Below are 13,656 nucleotides of genomic sequence, written 5' to 3' on the forward strand. Positions count from 1 at the left end.
GTGTGACAGCTAATAGACACGCACCCTGCGTTCAAGGGTATGCTGGAGCACATATCAAGTCCACCATGCAACCACTCACTGACACATTTCAGAATTCCTCTGAAAGTACTAGAAACTGCCACAAAGCACTATGCTGTGATCGTTCAAACATGCATTACAGACTTGCACACCATTACAAACTTCATAGACTTCCGCTCATTCCCCTTTGTACCTGTACACATTTTTCATGTGTGCTTTTCCTGCCATTTTGTCTTTTCCCCCACCCCTGCTACCCTTTTCTATTCTCTGAGATCTGGAAAGTCTTAGTGGGGGCATAATATGCCACTCTTCCCACAAGCCTCTGCAGTGTTAGACCACTAGGGACCATGACTGGTTATAGACCAAATATACTCTTACCATGCTTACTTTCCACAAAGGGTGCCATCTGTCCAGATAAGCTCTTTGGTGAAGACGGTGGGTGGCTCTGGAAAGAGGATGTATGTGCACAAGGGGGGGCATGCAGCCCCCTGAGGTATGTGCTTGGATTGCACAATGGTTGGTTACACCAGAGTTTACCCTCATAGATGAAAAATAAACACTCATTGCATTACATCGATTTCATAACAAAACAATTTAATAGATATACAGTGCCATTTTCTGTTGATATTAAAAACAAAATCACCGAAAGCAAAATCTGAAGTGTTTTGTACAATAAATAATAATTTTAAATGTACAAAGATGGTGCCTGCAGATAGGAAACGGATATAGGTTCTGTGTATTGGAATAGAAAGATATATTCACTTTTATAACTATAATAATTTACTCATGAAATATAGCTCTATATAATATACATGTTTTGGTCAGTCACTATGTTTTTATCCATGAAGAATGGAATTGCGTTGATGGCTGTTTCTCGTTTTAAATGTAAATAACTCACAGTTTGAACTTATTGACATTATTGTACAGCTCTTTGCTGGCGGGAAGTCGATCTGATTTGTTTGGTTCCAAGGCAGGGATAGAAAAGCTTGTGATGCTGTAGACGCTGCATTGACTGCGCCAAGTGGACAGAGCAGAGGGGTGCGAATGAGAACAATGTGCCGGTCTTGGGGTCACTCTTGGAGTCCTTTCTTTCCGGAGCCATCGGTTTCCCCTATTGACCCGTGGAATTGTCCTTGTTCATCGGTACTTTGGGGGGATCAGGGGGGGGACCGCAAGGCCACAGCAAGGATTCATTCCACCACAGGTAAAAGAGCAAGCCTTTCATCCCTCAAAATGTGTCGGGAGTCGATTTGTTAGGGCCAAAACAGCACCCATTCTTTAAACTCCATTCCAATAATGTACACCCCATAAAACGTTTTAATCTGAATAGCTCCAGCTCCGGATGGTCAGTAGAGCAAACAGTTCATGAAAGATCTAACATTGCAAATAAATAACTGTCTCACGCTTCTAAATTCCCATCAAATTATGCTTTCATTTGGGAGTGGCATAGCTAGGAGGGCAATCTCTGGTTTCGTCTACACAATTTAGCGCAGTTGTTAATTAAGATCTACTGTTTCGGTGGCATGACCCTATATATGTGTATATATATATATATATGTGTGTGTGCGTGTGTAAACAATGGAGAAAGAAAGTCCAGGTGGCACTGCACACACTGGACTTACTAGTTACTTCAAAAAAAAAATATATAGGGCCATACTATATGTGGGAATGGAGGGGAGAGCTGGGTGTTTGGAGAAGGGGGGGGTTAGTAAAAGAAAAAACTTCCAACTATAGTTTAGCTAGGAGTGCTTAGTACACGGCTATACATGGCTCTCATGACACATCTCAGTAGGTACACGTGGACAGCAGACACAGGATCTGCAGCGTAACAATGTGTACAGTTCAAAGCCAACAGAAAATACATAAGTAGTGTGTGACTTTTTCTGCGGACGGATGCAAAAACATTGCATTGAATTATTCTGAACTTCCTCGCCAGGGGCCTGAGCCATAGCAGCCGCTCTTTACAGATTGTCAACGTATATAACTACATTGTGCCTTGGTACTACACTGGCCCTGCACTGGCACCTTTTTTGTATCGTTTGCATTCCTGAGGAAGTTTGCGCAGCCTCACCAACCTAAACTATGGCGAGGATATGTGTACCACCTTAGCATTATGTTGCTATAGGTATTACATACTCGCTTTTCTATATCCGTATCTTTTCATCCTCCCCAGCTCCATGGCACTCCTTGTATGAGCACTTTGGCAGGAGGTTGTATGAGATCAATAAAAAGGCAGGGCGTGATTTTCCACACCCTGAGGCTGCAGCAAGGAGGTGCAGCGAGAAGCCCTGCTTGCCGGCTCAGCACTCGGGCCATCTAGAGGTTCTGCTGTGCATTTACCAAATGCAAAAGAAGCGCCATGCTTGCCGGATAATGAAACTGGTCATCTTTCCAGCTTTCATTTGTTTGTTAAAGGAATTGTGAAAATAGAGCGTTAATGTAAGTAACAAATAATTACTGATGTTTGACATTGGCTTTGCATAACTAACAAGATTCATATTTGTAGAGGAAATAGAATTTTCGGAATATGGCAACATTTTCTGGTTTATTTCTTGAAGTGTGTTATGGGCGCACACACGCACAGTTGTTTTCAGTTACCACCCCCCCCCCCCCACCCCAATTGGTTTACTATCAGGGCACCACCAATTACTTACACACTTTATTTTGGCAATCTTTTCAGGATCTGTTCCTAATAGAGTCTTCCAGACTAATTTCCGTTTGATATATGAACGTCCTATTCCCACGTACCAGAGACCACAATTCCATTAATTCAAACTAGTATTTTAGGTTCCAGAGAGAGCCTTCTCGTTCTCCCATGTGGTCCAACTGTCTTTCTTGACCCTCATTCAGGTCAGATGGCAGGTAGCCTACTTCAGGGGTCGCTACACTGTTAAGTCCTAGCACATGCAACTCCCTGTGGTTTAAAAGAGCTACTAGCATCAGCCCCCAAGCACCTTTGTATCACTTGTGCTGGCAACATCGTTCCTAAGGGTAGTCCATGAAACTGGAGCATCCCCAGCGACAACCTCGTCCACCCTCCCTACGCTGATGTAGCACCTGCACACATAACTCAACAGCATGATCTGCTTGTAATTACTGCTAGTGGTCTGTGCCCAACTGATATTAATGTTTGCTTTGAACTGAAGCGAGGAATCAGAGAAATGTAAGTGGCTCCAAAGGTAGAAAAGATGTTTAACTGAGTGTTTCAGAGGCAGGGATGAGCAGGTGCTCATCTTCCAGACCCCTGAGGTTCTAACTAGTAAGCAACCACGTTCACTTAGCCAGCTTACTTAATTGGAAGCTCCCTTTCCGCTGGGCATACCTCTGGTCTTACTTGCTGTTTGATATTTTGGGAGCTTCGTGTAGGTGTTTTGGTGGTAAGTCTGCGTCTGTCAGTTCTTGTAAGAGGCAGGCTCTTTCACACCCTATGCATGGCCATGATACTGTCCCCCTCATTCCTTTTCCACTGATTCGAGTGTGGCGCAAGCATCATGAGAATGCCCAGTGGTTTCCTGTAGGGACTATTCGGGGTCCCTTCGTTTGAACGTTGGCACGCACTATGATAAACAGGCTTCTAAAGGAGGGCACTGGCTCATGAATGTGTTAAGCATCCGATCAACCTGTGTGGCATTATCCAACCCTTTGTAATACAATGCAGTTAATCAAGCCGGCACCACCTCGAGATCCTGAAAACGCAATGCTTCTAGTAGACATGAAAACAGACATGTAGTTTATTTGGCTTGCGAATATTTGGTGTATACCGCTGTTGAAAATTCCGGGCTCTTGTCCAACTCTTTTAGCCAGCATTGTTCTCTTTTTTTCTCCAAAACGTGGAAAACGTCATTGTCCTGTGTGTATACAAGTACTGCATTATATTTCAAGGCGTTGCCATCTTGTAAGGAATCAAAGTCTCTCCTGCAGCTCCAACGTTGCCCTCCCTGCCAGATCCAGGCATAACCAGGCATAGCAGTGGCTGCATAGTCCATGGGTATGGATATGGCTGCCGGCTGAAGCTTGGCTTTCTGTCCCTCTCTTGATGGTCTATTTGTTCTTGCTTCTTGAATGGCAATACTTAAAGCACCTGAAACCTAAAAAAAAGAAAAAAAAACAAGATTTGTTTTTTAGAATTCTGCCACCAGTTGGTCATTGTAAAATAAACTGAAGACAGCTCACACACGCACACAATGCATTTTGCTGGGTTAATAGAATTAGTAGCAAGTGCTGGTAAATGGGTGCTCTAAAAAGGATAGGTTCCACCTTGCATAGCTATATTCCAGGGAAAGGCATGACCCTTGGGCAATCATCAATGTCTGCTCATTCACCCTTTTATGTGATCGACGGATCTCATAGTCTGTGGTCATGCAAGTTGGTAAGAAGAGGGATCATAGAAGGGCAGACGTGTTCAGCTCAAATGTGGTTTCTTTTTGACAAATCCTCCTTTGATTCTTTATTTTGGGAATGTGTACACCCCTTACATACCAAAACCTAACTTCAGGGCCCCAGAAATGAGGAGGGGGGAGATCAGGGAGGGCTAAGGGAAAAGGGATAGAAACAGGATAAAAAGGAAGTTCAATAGCCATTTCAGGGTAAACATTCCTCAACGTGACTGTGTTGGGGAGACTTCAATTGTTGCAGAACTAAACAGAACCACTTGAATGTTTAGGAACTATTCCCAATGTAGAGGTGGGTGGAGCAAAGGTGACTTCTCTGAGCTTCTGCTTGAGTAACTTCTTGAATTTCTTTTGACCATGAATGTTCTTAAGTTATGGGTTCATAACATTCCAGGGTCGAGAGCCTTCAATTGATAAGGCTAAACCCGTTAAAATCTTCTTCACAGGTTTTATTTGTAGACTCCTTGTTGATGACGATCAATGTTTTTTTTTGGCAAGAGAAAAAATGTCAGTGCAGTATTTCGGACCAATCCTCCAAACTACCTTATGCATGAGGCAGACTGCCTTAAGGGGAAGCAAACCCTGTGTTTTTTGTGCTGGTGTAATGTGAGGCCTTAACTTAATTGTGCAGCTTATCTTTTGCAGCAACTGTTTTTGGGTTTGGATCTATTAGCAGGCCTAGATCAAGACCATTAAAGTAATCATGCTTAAATGGAATTTGCGCTTGAACTATTTGAGTTTTATGGACTGTACTTAGAAGGGAGAGACTCCTTTAAGCAAGGTAGTGGTGGTAGTGTATGTTGCAACTCACTGCTTCAATTCTGTTGTGAACTAACATTATGAATTTAAAAAGCCACTTTTTAAAAAACTGTCTTTGCTACATTGGTGGGGTCTCCTAAAGGGTATGACCTTTTGGATGGGAACAGACTCGGTGTGTGGTTTGAAGTACAAGTTTGTCATTTTTATTCCCATTCAAGCAGAAGGAATAATTAACCATCCAAATGTGAATTATTGCGAGGCAATCCATTATCTGGCCTCTTTGTCATTGTTCAGGAGTTTGACCATCAGTGGGGTGTTGAAATGTGGTACAGGGTTCTGAGAGGACATTTGCTATACAGCAGATGTAATCATTAAACTACCAGGGAGGTAAGGAAGATCCATCAGGTATTCCACAGGAGTGCCTAAAATGCCTCATGAAATCGGCCTAGTTTTACTTCAGCAGATCAGTCTTGTAGAATATATTTTTTCAATGTAAGGGCTACTCCTCCAAGGACGGTACTGAGATGCAATTGGCCAATGAGAATTGTGTGGTTCCCCGTGTCATATGCCAGGAAGATCGGAATATATTGCTTATTATATCCAGTGCTTTCAGTAGGGATTTTCTGAAGTTGGTTACTGTGGTTTCAGCGCTTCTAGAGGGGCAGAAGCCTAATTGCCTATCATCGAAACTGCCTCAATTTTCTCTGTAGTTCTCAAGTTGTTAGGCTTGCAATTTCTCTAGGATTGTACCCATGAGAGGAGGGGGATTAGAGATAGGGCAGATGTTTGTAAAGTCAGGTGGGTTATCATTGAAATTTTTTAGGAGCGGTATCTGATAGCCTTACTCAGTTTTCTTGGTGTTATGCCCCCACTTGAAGTACCCATTGAAGATGTGCGTGATAGGTGGACCTATAGTTTGAATGTAGTGCTTAATCAAAGAGGCAGGCCACTGAGGGCGCTGAGCGGAACATGCGGCCATCTTCCAGCTATGTGAATCATATTCAGGGTAGAGATTGTGAGGAATTTGTCAGAGCAAGGTTCAATGGGAAGGACATTTGTTGGTGCTGTTGTCATTCTCTAATTTGTTTGGATCTTTACATCAGAGAATGCATACAACATACTAAAGGTTCCAGGGAAGAGAGAACCTCATCTAAAATTTAGTTTGTAGCAGGAAAGCTCCTTGTTGATATTAAATGGTTATTTTAACTTGGTTGATGTCTTGGAGATACATTTGGCATAGAATTTTTTTTTTTTATTTTCAACTAAATGCCCTGTTGTATTATCAAGCGTAGATCTTGGAAGGCTACAGCATCCGGCTAGGTGTCTGATTGCTGCCATTTATGTTGCCTTTTCAACTCATAAACGCCTTCCTTGTTATATAAATTGTTGGCAAGATTTTCTCTGGTTTGGGGTTTCCTCAATGTTGCCAGGCCCATTATACATAATGGTCTCAACATGTCCTTGTTGAAGACATTAAGGACTGATGTTGCATCAGACCCCTCTATATGGGGACAGTAGTATTTCCAAGACTTTTTTTTCAACTTTCCCAAATAATGGTTTAGTCTCAATTGACTATTAGTTGGCAACTGGTTTGTTTGAGCTTGATTAGGTTTTCGGTAGAAGGTGGTGACCAGGCATAAGGATGTGGCCTGACCAGAAGTGAGTGTTGTTTTCCACTATAGACTATTCCAGTCAAGGAAAGCATCCTTTGTGAGTGGTCATTGTCTGTGTGGTTACCATGGGTCAGGGTGAGACCTATGCTGTTCATATGTGAGAAAACATTATGAGCTGGTTTGTTGGACGTATTTCCAAACCATGGATTTCGTGGCCTGTTGGGCATTGCATATTGAGGAAGGGGATACTTTTTTTTTTGTAAAGATTTTTATTATTTTATAACAACACTCCAAACATTACAAACAATTAGGACTTACGTGTTTAAGTTTCACAATGTTACATTACAGAATACACTCTTCTGTCCTCCCCCCTCCCACCCCTTTAACTCGAGCCCCTGTGTCCATGTCATCAGCCTGTTCATCATCAGGCTTGTCAGCTGCCAATATCTCTTCCGTGTCATCATCACTATGGTCGGCCTGGAGGGGCCCGCCATTGAGGCCACCAATTGTCTCCATGCTATTAGGGGTCCCACCTCCTCCTCCTCCCCCCTGCTGACCGCTTCGTACCAGGCAGCCGTTTCTGCCTCTGCCTCTGCCCACTTCACGAGGTTAGCCCACCACATCTCTATTCTAGGTCTATGGGCTGCTTTCCAGCACATTGCAAATCTCCGTTTGGCCAGGATGTAGGCCAGGTCCTTCATCTTACTAATGTGCCTCAGGTTACGTGGTCTGGGAAAGCCCCCAAGCATACATGCCCAAGCTGACTCCACCTCCAGCGTAATCCCTTTTTCTGCCAAGCGTACCTTCAGTTCTGTCCAAAACATTCCCACCTCTGGGCAAGCCCAAAACATGTGTAGCATCCCAGCTTCCTCCTCCCCACACCTACGGCAGTTCTGTGTCAACGGGCCACCAAATCTGGCAATTTTACTGGGGGCCAAATATGCTCTATGAGTGACATATAATTGAATCTGCAGGAGCCTCGCATTTCGGGACACCTTCTTATGAAACCTTTGGGCTCTATCCCATTGCCCATCCGACATGGGTTCACCCACCTCTTCTTCCAAATCTCGCCTCAGTTGGAGCAACTCCTTCCCCACTCTGGTCCCCAGTAGCTCATATATGCGTGATATTTCATGCCCACCCTCCGAGATGTCATACATCGTCTCGATGGTAGCATCAGGTTGTTCCGCAAGCACTGCCGCAGGCCACCTTTCTCGCACTCGTTTAATGATTCTAGAATAGGTGATATGTTGGCCCTTATGCACCCCAGTGTCTTCTATTAGCCTCTGAAAGTCCAATACCTGCCCCTCCTGCCATATATCTCCAAGGGTAGCCAGGCCCATCGGTTCCCAGTATCTGCGGACCCCTTTTATCATTTGGCAGTCCTCTCCGCATAGCGCCACTAACGGCACCTGCATGGAGAACGGAGCTGGGTATCCCACAGTCTGCCATGCTCTATGCCACACCTCCCAGCCAAGCACCAGCAGCCTCGCCATTCCTAGTACCTTTGTTTTAGGTAACCACACTGTCTCTCTAAGGAAGTAGGGAGCAGGATCCTTACATAACAGCCTGGTTTCAGCCGTTTCTTCTTCAGACAACCACCTGGCCACATATTGCAGCTGTCCCGCCAAGTAATACAATTCAAAATTCGGCAGGTTTATACCACCCCTATCACACAAGTTTTGTAATTTCCAGAGGGCCACCATGTTCCTGGAGTTATGCCATATAAAACCCCTGCACAGGCTGTGGAGCCTGGCAAAGAAGCGCTTGGGGATCACATACGGAATGTTTACAAAAAAGTGTAACAGTCTGGGCAGGACTACCATCTTGATCAGAGCCGCTCTCCCCATCATGGCCAGGGGTAGTCTGAACCAAAATCCCATGCTGTTTTTAATGCCTGCATCTGCCTTTTCCGTGTTGTGTTTGTGTTCTTCTCCTATCGTGTGGTATATGTCAATGCCCAGGTATCGGAACATCTCGGTTCGCCAGGGTATTGGCAATACCGGTAGGCTCCTCGGTAGGGCACGTCTGTATCTCCCCAGGGGGAACATGCTGGATTTCTTGGGGTTCACTGCTGTGCCCGAGAGGGTAGCGTATCTATCGTTCCATCACCTCCAGGCCATATTGTAGGTTCTCCTCTGGGAAGCGCAGATATAAAAGTATGTAATCGGAATACAATGATATGAGATGCGAGCCTCCCGCAGTGTGGATCCCTATCTCCCCATATTGTTGTCTGAGGCATACTGCCAGTGGCTTCAACGCTAGGATATATAGCGTAGGCGACCAAGAGCAGCCCTGTCTAGTGCCCCTGCTGAGTTGCCATTTATCTGAGATGGTAGCGCCGGTTTTGACCCTTGCGATTGGGGAACTATATAACATTTTAACCCACCTTAGGTACCCCGGCCCCATTCCATATTCTCTCAGAGTTGCTAGCAACCAAGGCCATCTCACTGAGTCGAAGTCCTTGACCGCATCCAGCGAGACGATTGCCAATTCGCCAGAGTCCTTCTCTGCGTGGTCAATAATGTGGTGAAGTCGCCTATGATTATCAGTTATATTCCTACCAGGGACGTAGCCTGTTTGGTCGGGGTGTATCAGGCTTCCGATGACTCGCTTAAGCCTGTTTGCCAGCACTGCCGTGAGGATCTTGCTGTCCTGATTAAGCATCGATAGGGGTCTATATGACCCACAGTCTGTGCTTGGTTTACCTGGTTTTAAGAGCGGGATGATCACCGCCTCTCGCAGGGACTCTGGCAGCCTACCGCGCTCAAACGCCTCATTAAGCATGGCCAGCAGCGGGGGGAGCAGCTCTTGTTTGTATGTTTTGTAGAATTTGCTGGGGAGCCCATCCGACCCCAGAGCTTTGCATGTGGGCAGGTGCTGGATTACTCTATCTAGTTCTTCTGAGGTGATTGGGGCGTCCAGGTCTGCCCGTTCCAGATCGTCTGAGTGGGCAAGCCTATGTCTTCTAGTGTGTCCTGGATCTCTTGGTCCCTTACTTCACCTCTGTCCTCATAAAGGTGTTTATAGTATCTAAGGAACTCTTCGTTTACTCTCTCTTGGGTATCCCAGATCTGGTCACTGGTTGTGATGTTTCGTTTTTATATAACCAGGCCAGCAATCTGCCCGGCTTGTCTCCCCCGCATGCTGCCTTTCGACATACTTCTTATAGCTCAACTTGCATAATCTATCCCAGTGCTCACTGCTGGTTTGTTGTAGCAGTCTAATCCTTGCCCCATCCTCCCGAGAGGTGCCCCCCTTAAGCATTATGTCTTCCAACTCCCTCTCTGTTTCTTGCAGCTCCCGTTCTATACCCCCCTGGAGCCCTCTGGATTTTGATATGGCTACACCCTGCACCACAACTTTGAATGCCTCCCATACGGTTCCTACAGATTGGACGCTTCCGGTATCAATATCGAAGTACTTAGTGATCGCCTCGCTCAGGTCCCCCCGGAATCCCGAGTCTTGCAGTGCCTCAGCTCTGAGCTTCCACGTCAGGATTCACGCTCTAGGGGGTTGGTGTCACCACTCCAGGACTAAGTGAGAGTGGTCCGAAAGCACTCTGGCCTTATATTCCGCGCCCACCATTTCCCTTACTAACTCAGCAGCAGAAAACACATAATCCAGCCTTGTGTGCAGGTCATGTGGTGCCGCGTAGTGTGAGTACTGCCTGTCCACCGGGTGCAGCTGTCTCCAGACGTCTACGAGTCCAAAGTCTCTCAGCAGGGCCTGTAACGCCTTTGCGGCCGGGGTGGGTTTGTCTAGTTTACCATCTGACCTGTCCACTTTAGGATTCAATGTACAGTTAAAGTCCCCTCCCCATAGGATCGTGCCACCCAATAGGGGGCTAATTTTGCTGTATAAAGTCCTAAAATAGGCCGCTGTATCTTGGTTAGGGGCGTATAAATTTATAATGCTCACTTCCTGGTTTTCCAGCATCCCCCGCACTACTATCATTCTGCATTCTGGGTCCCCTGTAGACTGAATCAGTTGAAATGGTACATGCGGTGCCACCCATATGATAATTCCCCTTGCGTAAACTGAGTATGTAGCTCCCGTGGTGTTCCCTTTCCACTTTCTCTTGACCTTTGTAATGCTTCAGATAGCTATTAAGGCCCCTCACATTCCAGGTGACCACTCTAAGACTACCCAACGCCATTTATAAAGAATCCCGCTTCCCCTCCCAATTTCCCCTCCCGTCTGATATGACACAAAATTTGGCTCGCTCCCTTCCCACTTCCAACAAACTCTCCCTCCCCCCCTTTCCCAACTTTAAACCACTTCACGCAACCCCTTCCCTCGCCCCTCACCACCTAACCCCAACAAGTGACCAGCTCCATCCCTGGATCTCAGGCTCCCCCATGTTTGGTCCTGCCTCGGAATGCCAAAGCCAGGAACCCGACAGGGTGTCTCCGGACTACCGGTGACCTAACTAAACTTCTCGTTGTGGGGGTATGAGGGCAGGCTCTGTAAGGCTCCTGCGCTATTATCAAGGTTTCTCGGTGCCAACGGATCATGCATACTTGTATGGCCCTAGCTAAACCCACCCAAAGGCTATGTCTTATACTATATTCAAGTCCCATTGTCTTAGGCTGTGACACCCTGGGTGCCACAGACATCTGTTATTTATCTACTCCTTCTCCTGTCTGGATACCTGATTCTTGGGGGCAGCTCTGCATGTCCAGCCACCCCATAGCGTCCTCCGGGGTTTCGAAAAACAAGGTTCTGTTCTTGTGGAACACCTTCAGTTTTGCCGGGTAGATCAGCATATACCTGTGGCCTGCTTCACGCAATCTTCTTTTCACAGTCCCAAAGTTCATGCAAGGTGTAATCCGGGTATGCGGTTATGTTTGCCGACCCCTTTTGTATTGTTCCGCCTTTCCGAAAGTGTTCAAGAATTCTTTCGCGATCCCGGTAATTCAGGATCTTGGCGATCACCGGCCTAGGGGGGTTCCCCGGTGGCGGTCTCCTCGTTAGGGCCCTATGCGCCCTTTCCACAGCAAACCCCTGGGACAACACACCCCCAGTTATCTCCCGCACAGCATAGATTCAATGTACTCCGTGGGGTTGGGTCCCTCAGCTCCTTCCGGGAATCCAACGATACAGATATTATTTCTTCGGGCGCGTCCTTCTGCATCCTCCGCCCTACTTTCCAGGTTCCCCACACGTTGCACTAGGGCGTGAAGTTCCGATTTGTGGGTTGCGCAGTCCGCTGTGTTCGGGGCCACCTCTTTTTCTAGGTTCCCCGTGCGTTCTGCCATTGACCTGACATCTTGCCGGAGAAGATTTACCTCCTCCTGCACCGCCCCGACTTTAAGCTCTTTCAATTTGGTCATGGCCAGTCCCAGTTTGGTCTCCCAGGCCACTTTCAGATCGGCAATCGCAGCAAGAATCTCTTGGTTCGTGCCCATATTGGCTGTGCCCCCCACAGGGTTTTGTCTTTGCTCCTGGCTTCTTCTGGACCCGGCGATGTTGTGGCGTATTCGTCGAGCGCTGGTTGCTTGCCCTTTGTTCTCAAAGGTTTATTGGTCCTCGTGTTGTGGCAGAGAAGTGCGGGCAAGCCCCACCACTTTTGGCCCCCGGCCTTAGTAAAGTTTAGGCTGCTATTAGTGTTAGGGCCCAGCCGGGCCGTGCCAGGGGCGTAATTAAGCTGCCTGTATTGCTCCTGGAGGGGGCTGTATACAGTGCCGCCCGCAATCTCACACCGCACCTCCACACTCCGTGGGCCCCGTCGCCAACATCCCGACTTGGCAGGGTCTCATCCCATCCGCAAAGGTCCTCCTTTGCTGGCACACACACCGGCCTCCACCTGTCCCGCCAGGACACGGCGGGCTCGGTCTCCTCTGCGCCTCTCCTGCCACCTTTCCCTGCGACGCAGCGGTCAGTTTATATGGCCCTTTGTTCGCCTTCTGCCATTTTCTTCAGCCCCGAGACTCGGGCTCTCCAAATCTTCCAGCATCCGTTCCACGCCCGTCACGCCGCAGATCGGTCCCTCATTGCGCTCCATTCGTGCCCCCGATGTTCATGCATCCATAGATGTGCGGCAGGCACATGTGTAAAAGGTGAAGCCCGTTCATATCCAAGGATCAATGTCGGATCTGCGGGAGCCGTCCAAGAACCCGTCCACTCACACGGCCATGTAGCCACGCCCCCCTCAAAGGGGATACTTATGTTAGTATTGATGAGCAATTTTAGATTAATGTTCTCATGCCTGTTTTGAAATCCTTTTTTTTGGTCGGGGTTTGAAGTCCCAGTACCAAAATCTCTAAGAGAGACGCATAGTTGGGGCAAAACCATATCTATGCGATTTCTGAGAGAGAGAGATTGTGTGATTTAAGGCAGAAGTCTTTCTTCATTTGGATTATCGCTGCCTCAGTCCCGGTATTGTCGTTTAAGTTGTGACTAAAAGTAAGTGTCCAGTGTCTCTCAGAAATTTAGGATTGTGGGGAAGGTTGAAGGAAGCAGGGTTAATTTGGGTGCAACTTTGCGATCTTTGTAGGACCCTGATGTATTTAGGATTTTTTGTGTATGAGTGAATGTTTGATGAGCCATGGGCTTAGACCTAATAACTGTGTTTTGTCCAGGAGCTCCTTGGAGAAGACGTCTCATAATCAGCAGTTTTGAGTTGGTGTTAGTTCTTGGTGTAGGAAGTTATGGTACAATTACTGACTGGAGTATGTTTTCAAGGATGGCAAGTTAGCTCTGATCTGAGATTCACTACCATTTTGTCTAGGGCTTTGAATCTGTTTTCTACAGCTTACGTAAAGATCAGCCCACTCTTAAAGAAGCTGGTAGTGAGTGTGTTGCTATATTTGGGTCTGTCTCTGATGGTTGATCTTTAACGTCCTTGTATTGTTGTTCATATGAATGCAGAG

At 46.7% G+C, this 13,656-nt stretch overlaps 1 protein-coding gene across 3 annotated transcripts in view; it reads right to left on the bottom strand.

The window, feature by feature from the left end:
- Positions 1–591: 591 nt before the first annotated feature.
- EDN3 (endothelin 3) overlaps positions 592–13,656 on the bottom strand; it is a 491,982-nt gene continuing 478,917 nt past the window's right edge. For all 3 annotated transcript variants that reach the window (XM_069651042.1, XM_069651043.1, XM_069651044.1), the window contains one exon: positions 592–4,106. Coding sequence is in view for 1 of the 3 variants with exons in the window: in XM_069651043.1 (XP_069507144.1) it covers positions 4,091–4,106 (16 nt within the window). In the remaining 2 variants the exon portion in view is untranslated. The remainder of the gene's footprint in view (positions 4,107–13,656) is intronic.

This window comes from Ambystoma mexicanum, chromosome 3p, assembly GCF_040938575.1.
Source record: "Ambystoma mexicanum isolate Mex_15411 chromosome 3p, UKY_AmexF1_1, whole genome shotgun sequence".
NCBI lineage: Eukaryota > Metazoa > Chordata > Amphibia > Caudata > Ambystomatidae > Ambystoma > Ambystoma mexicanum.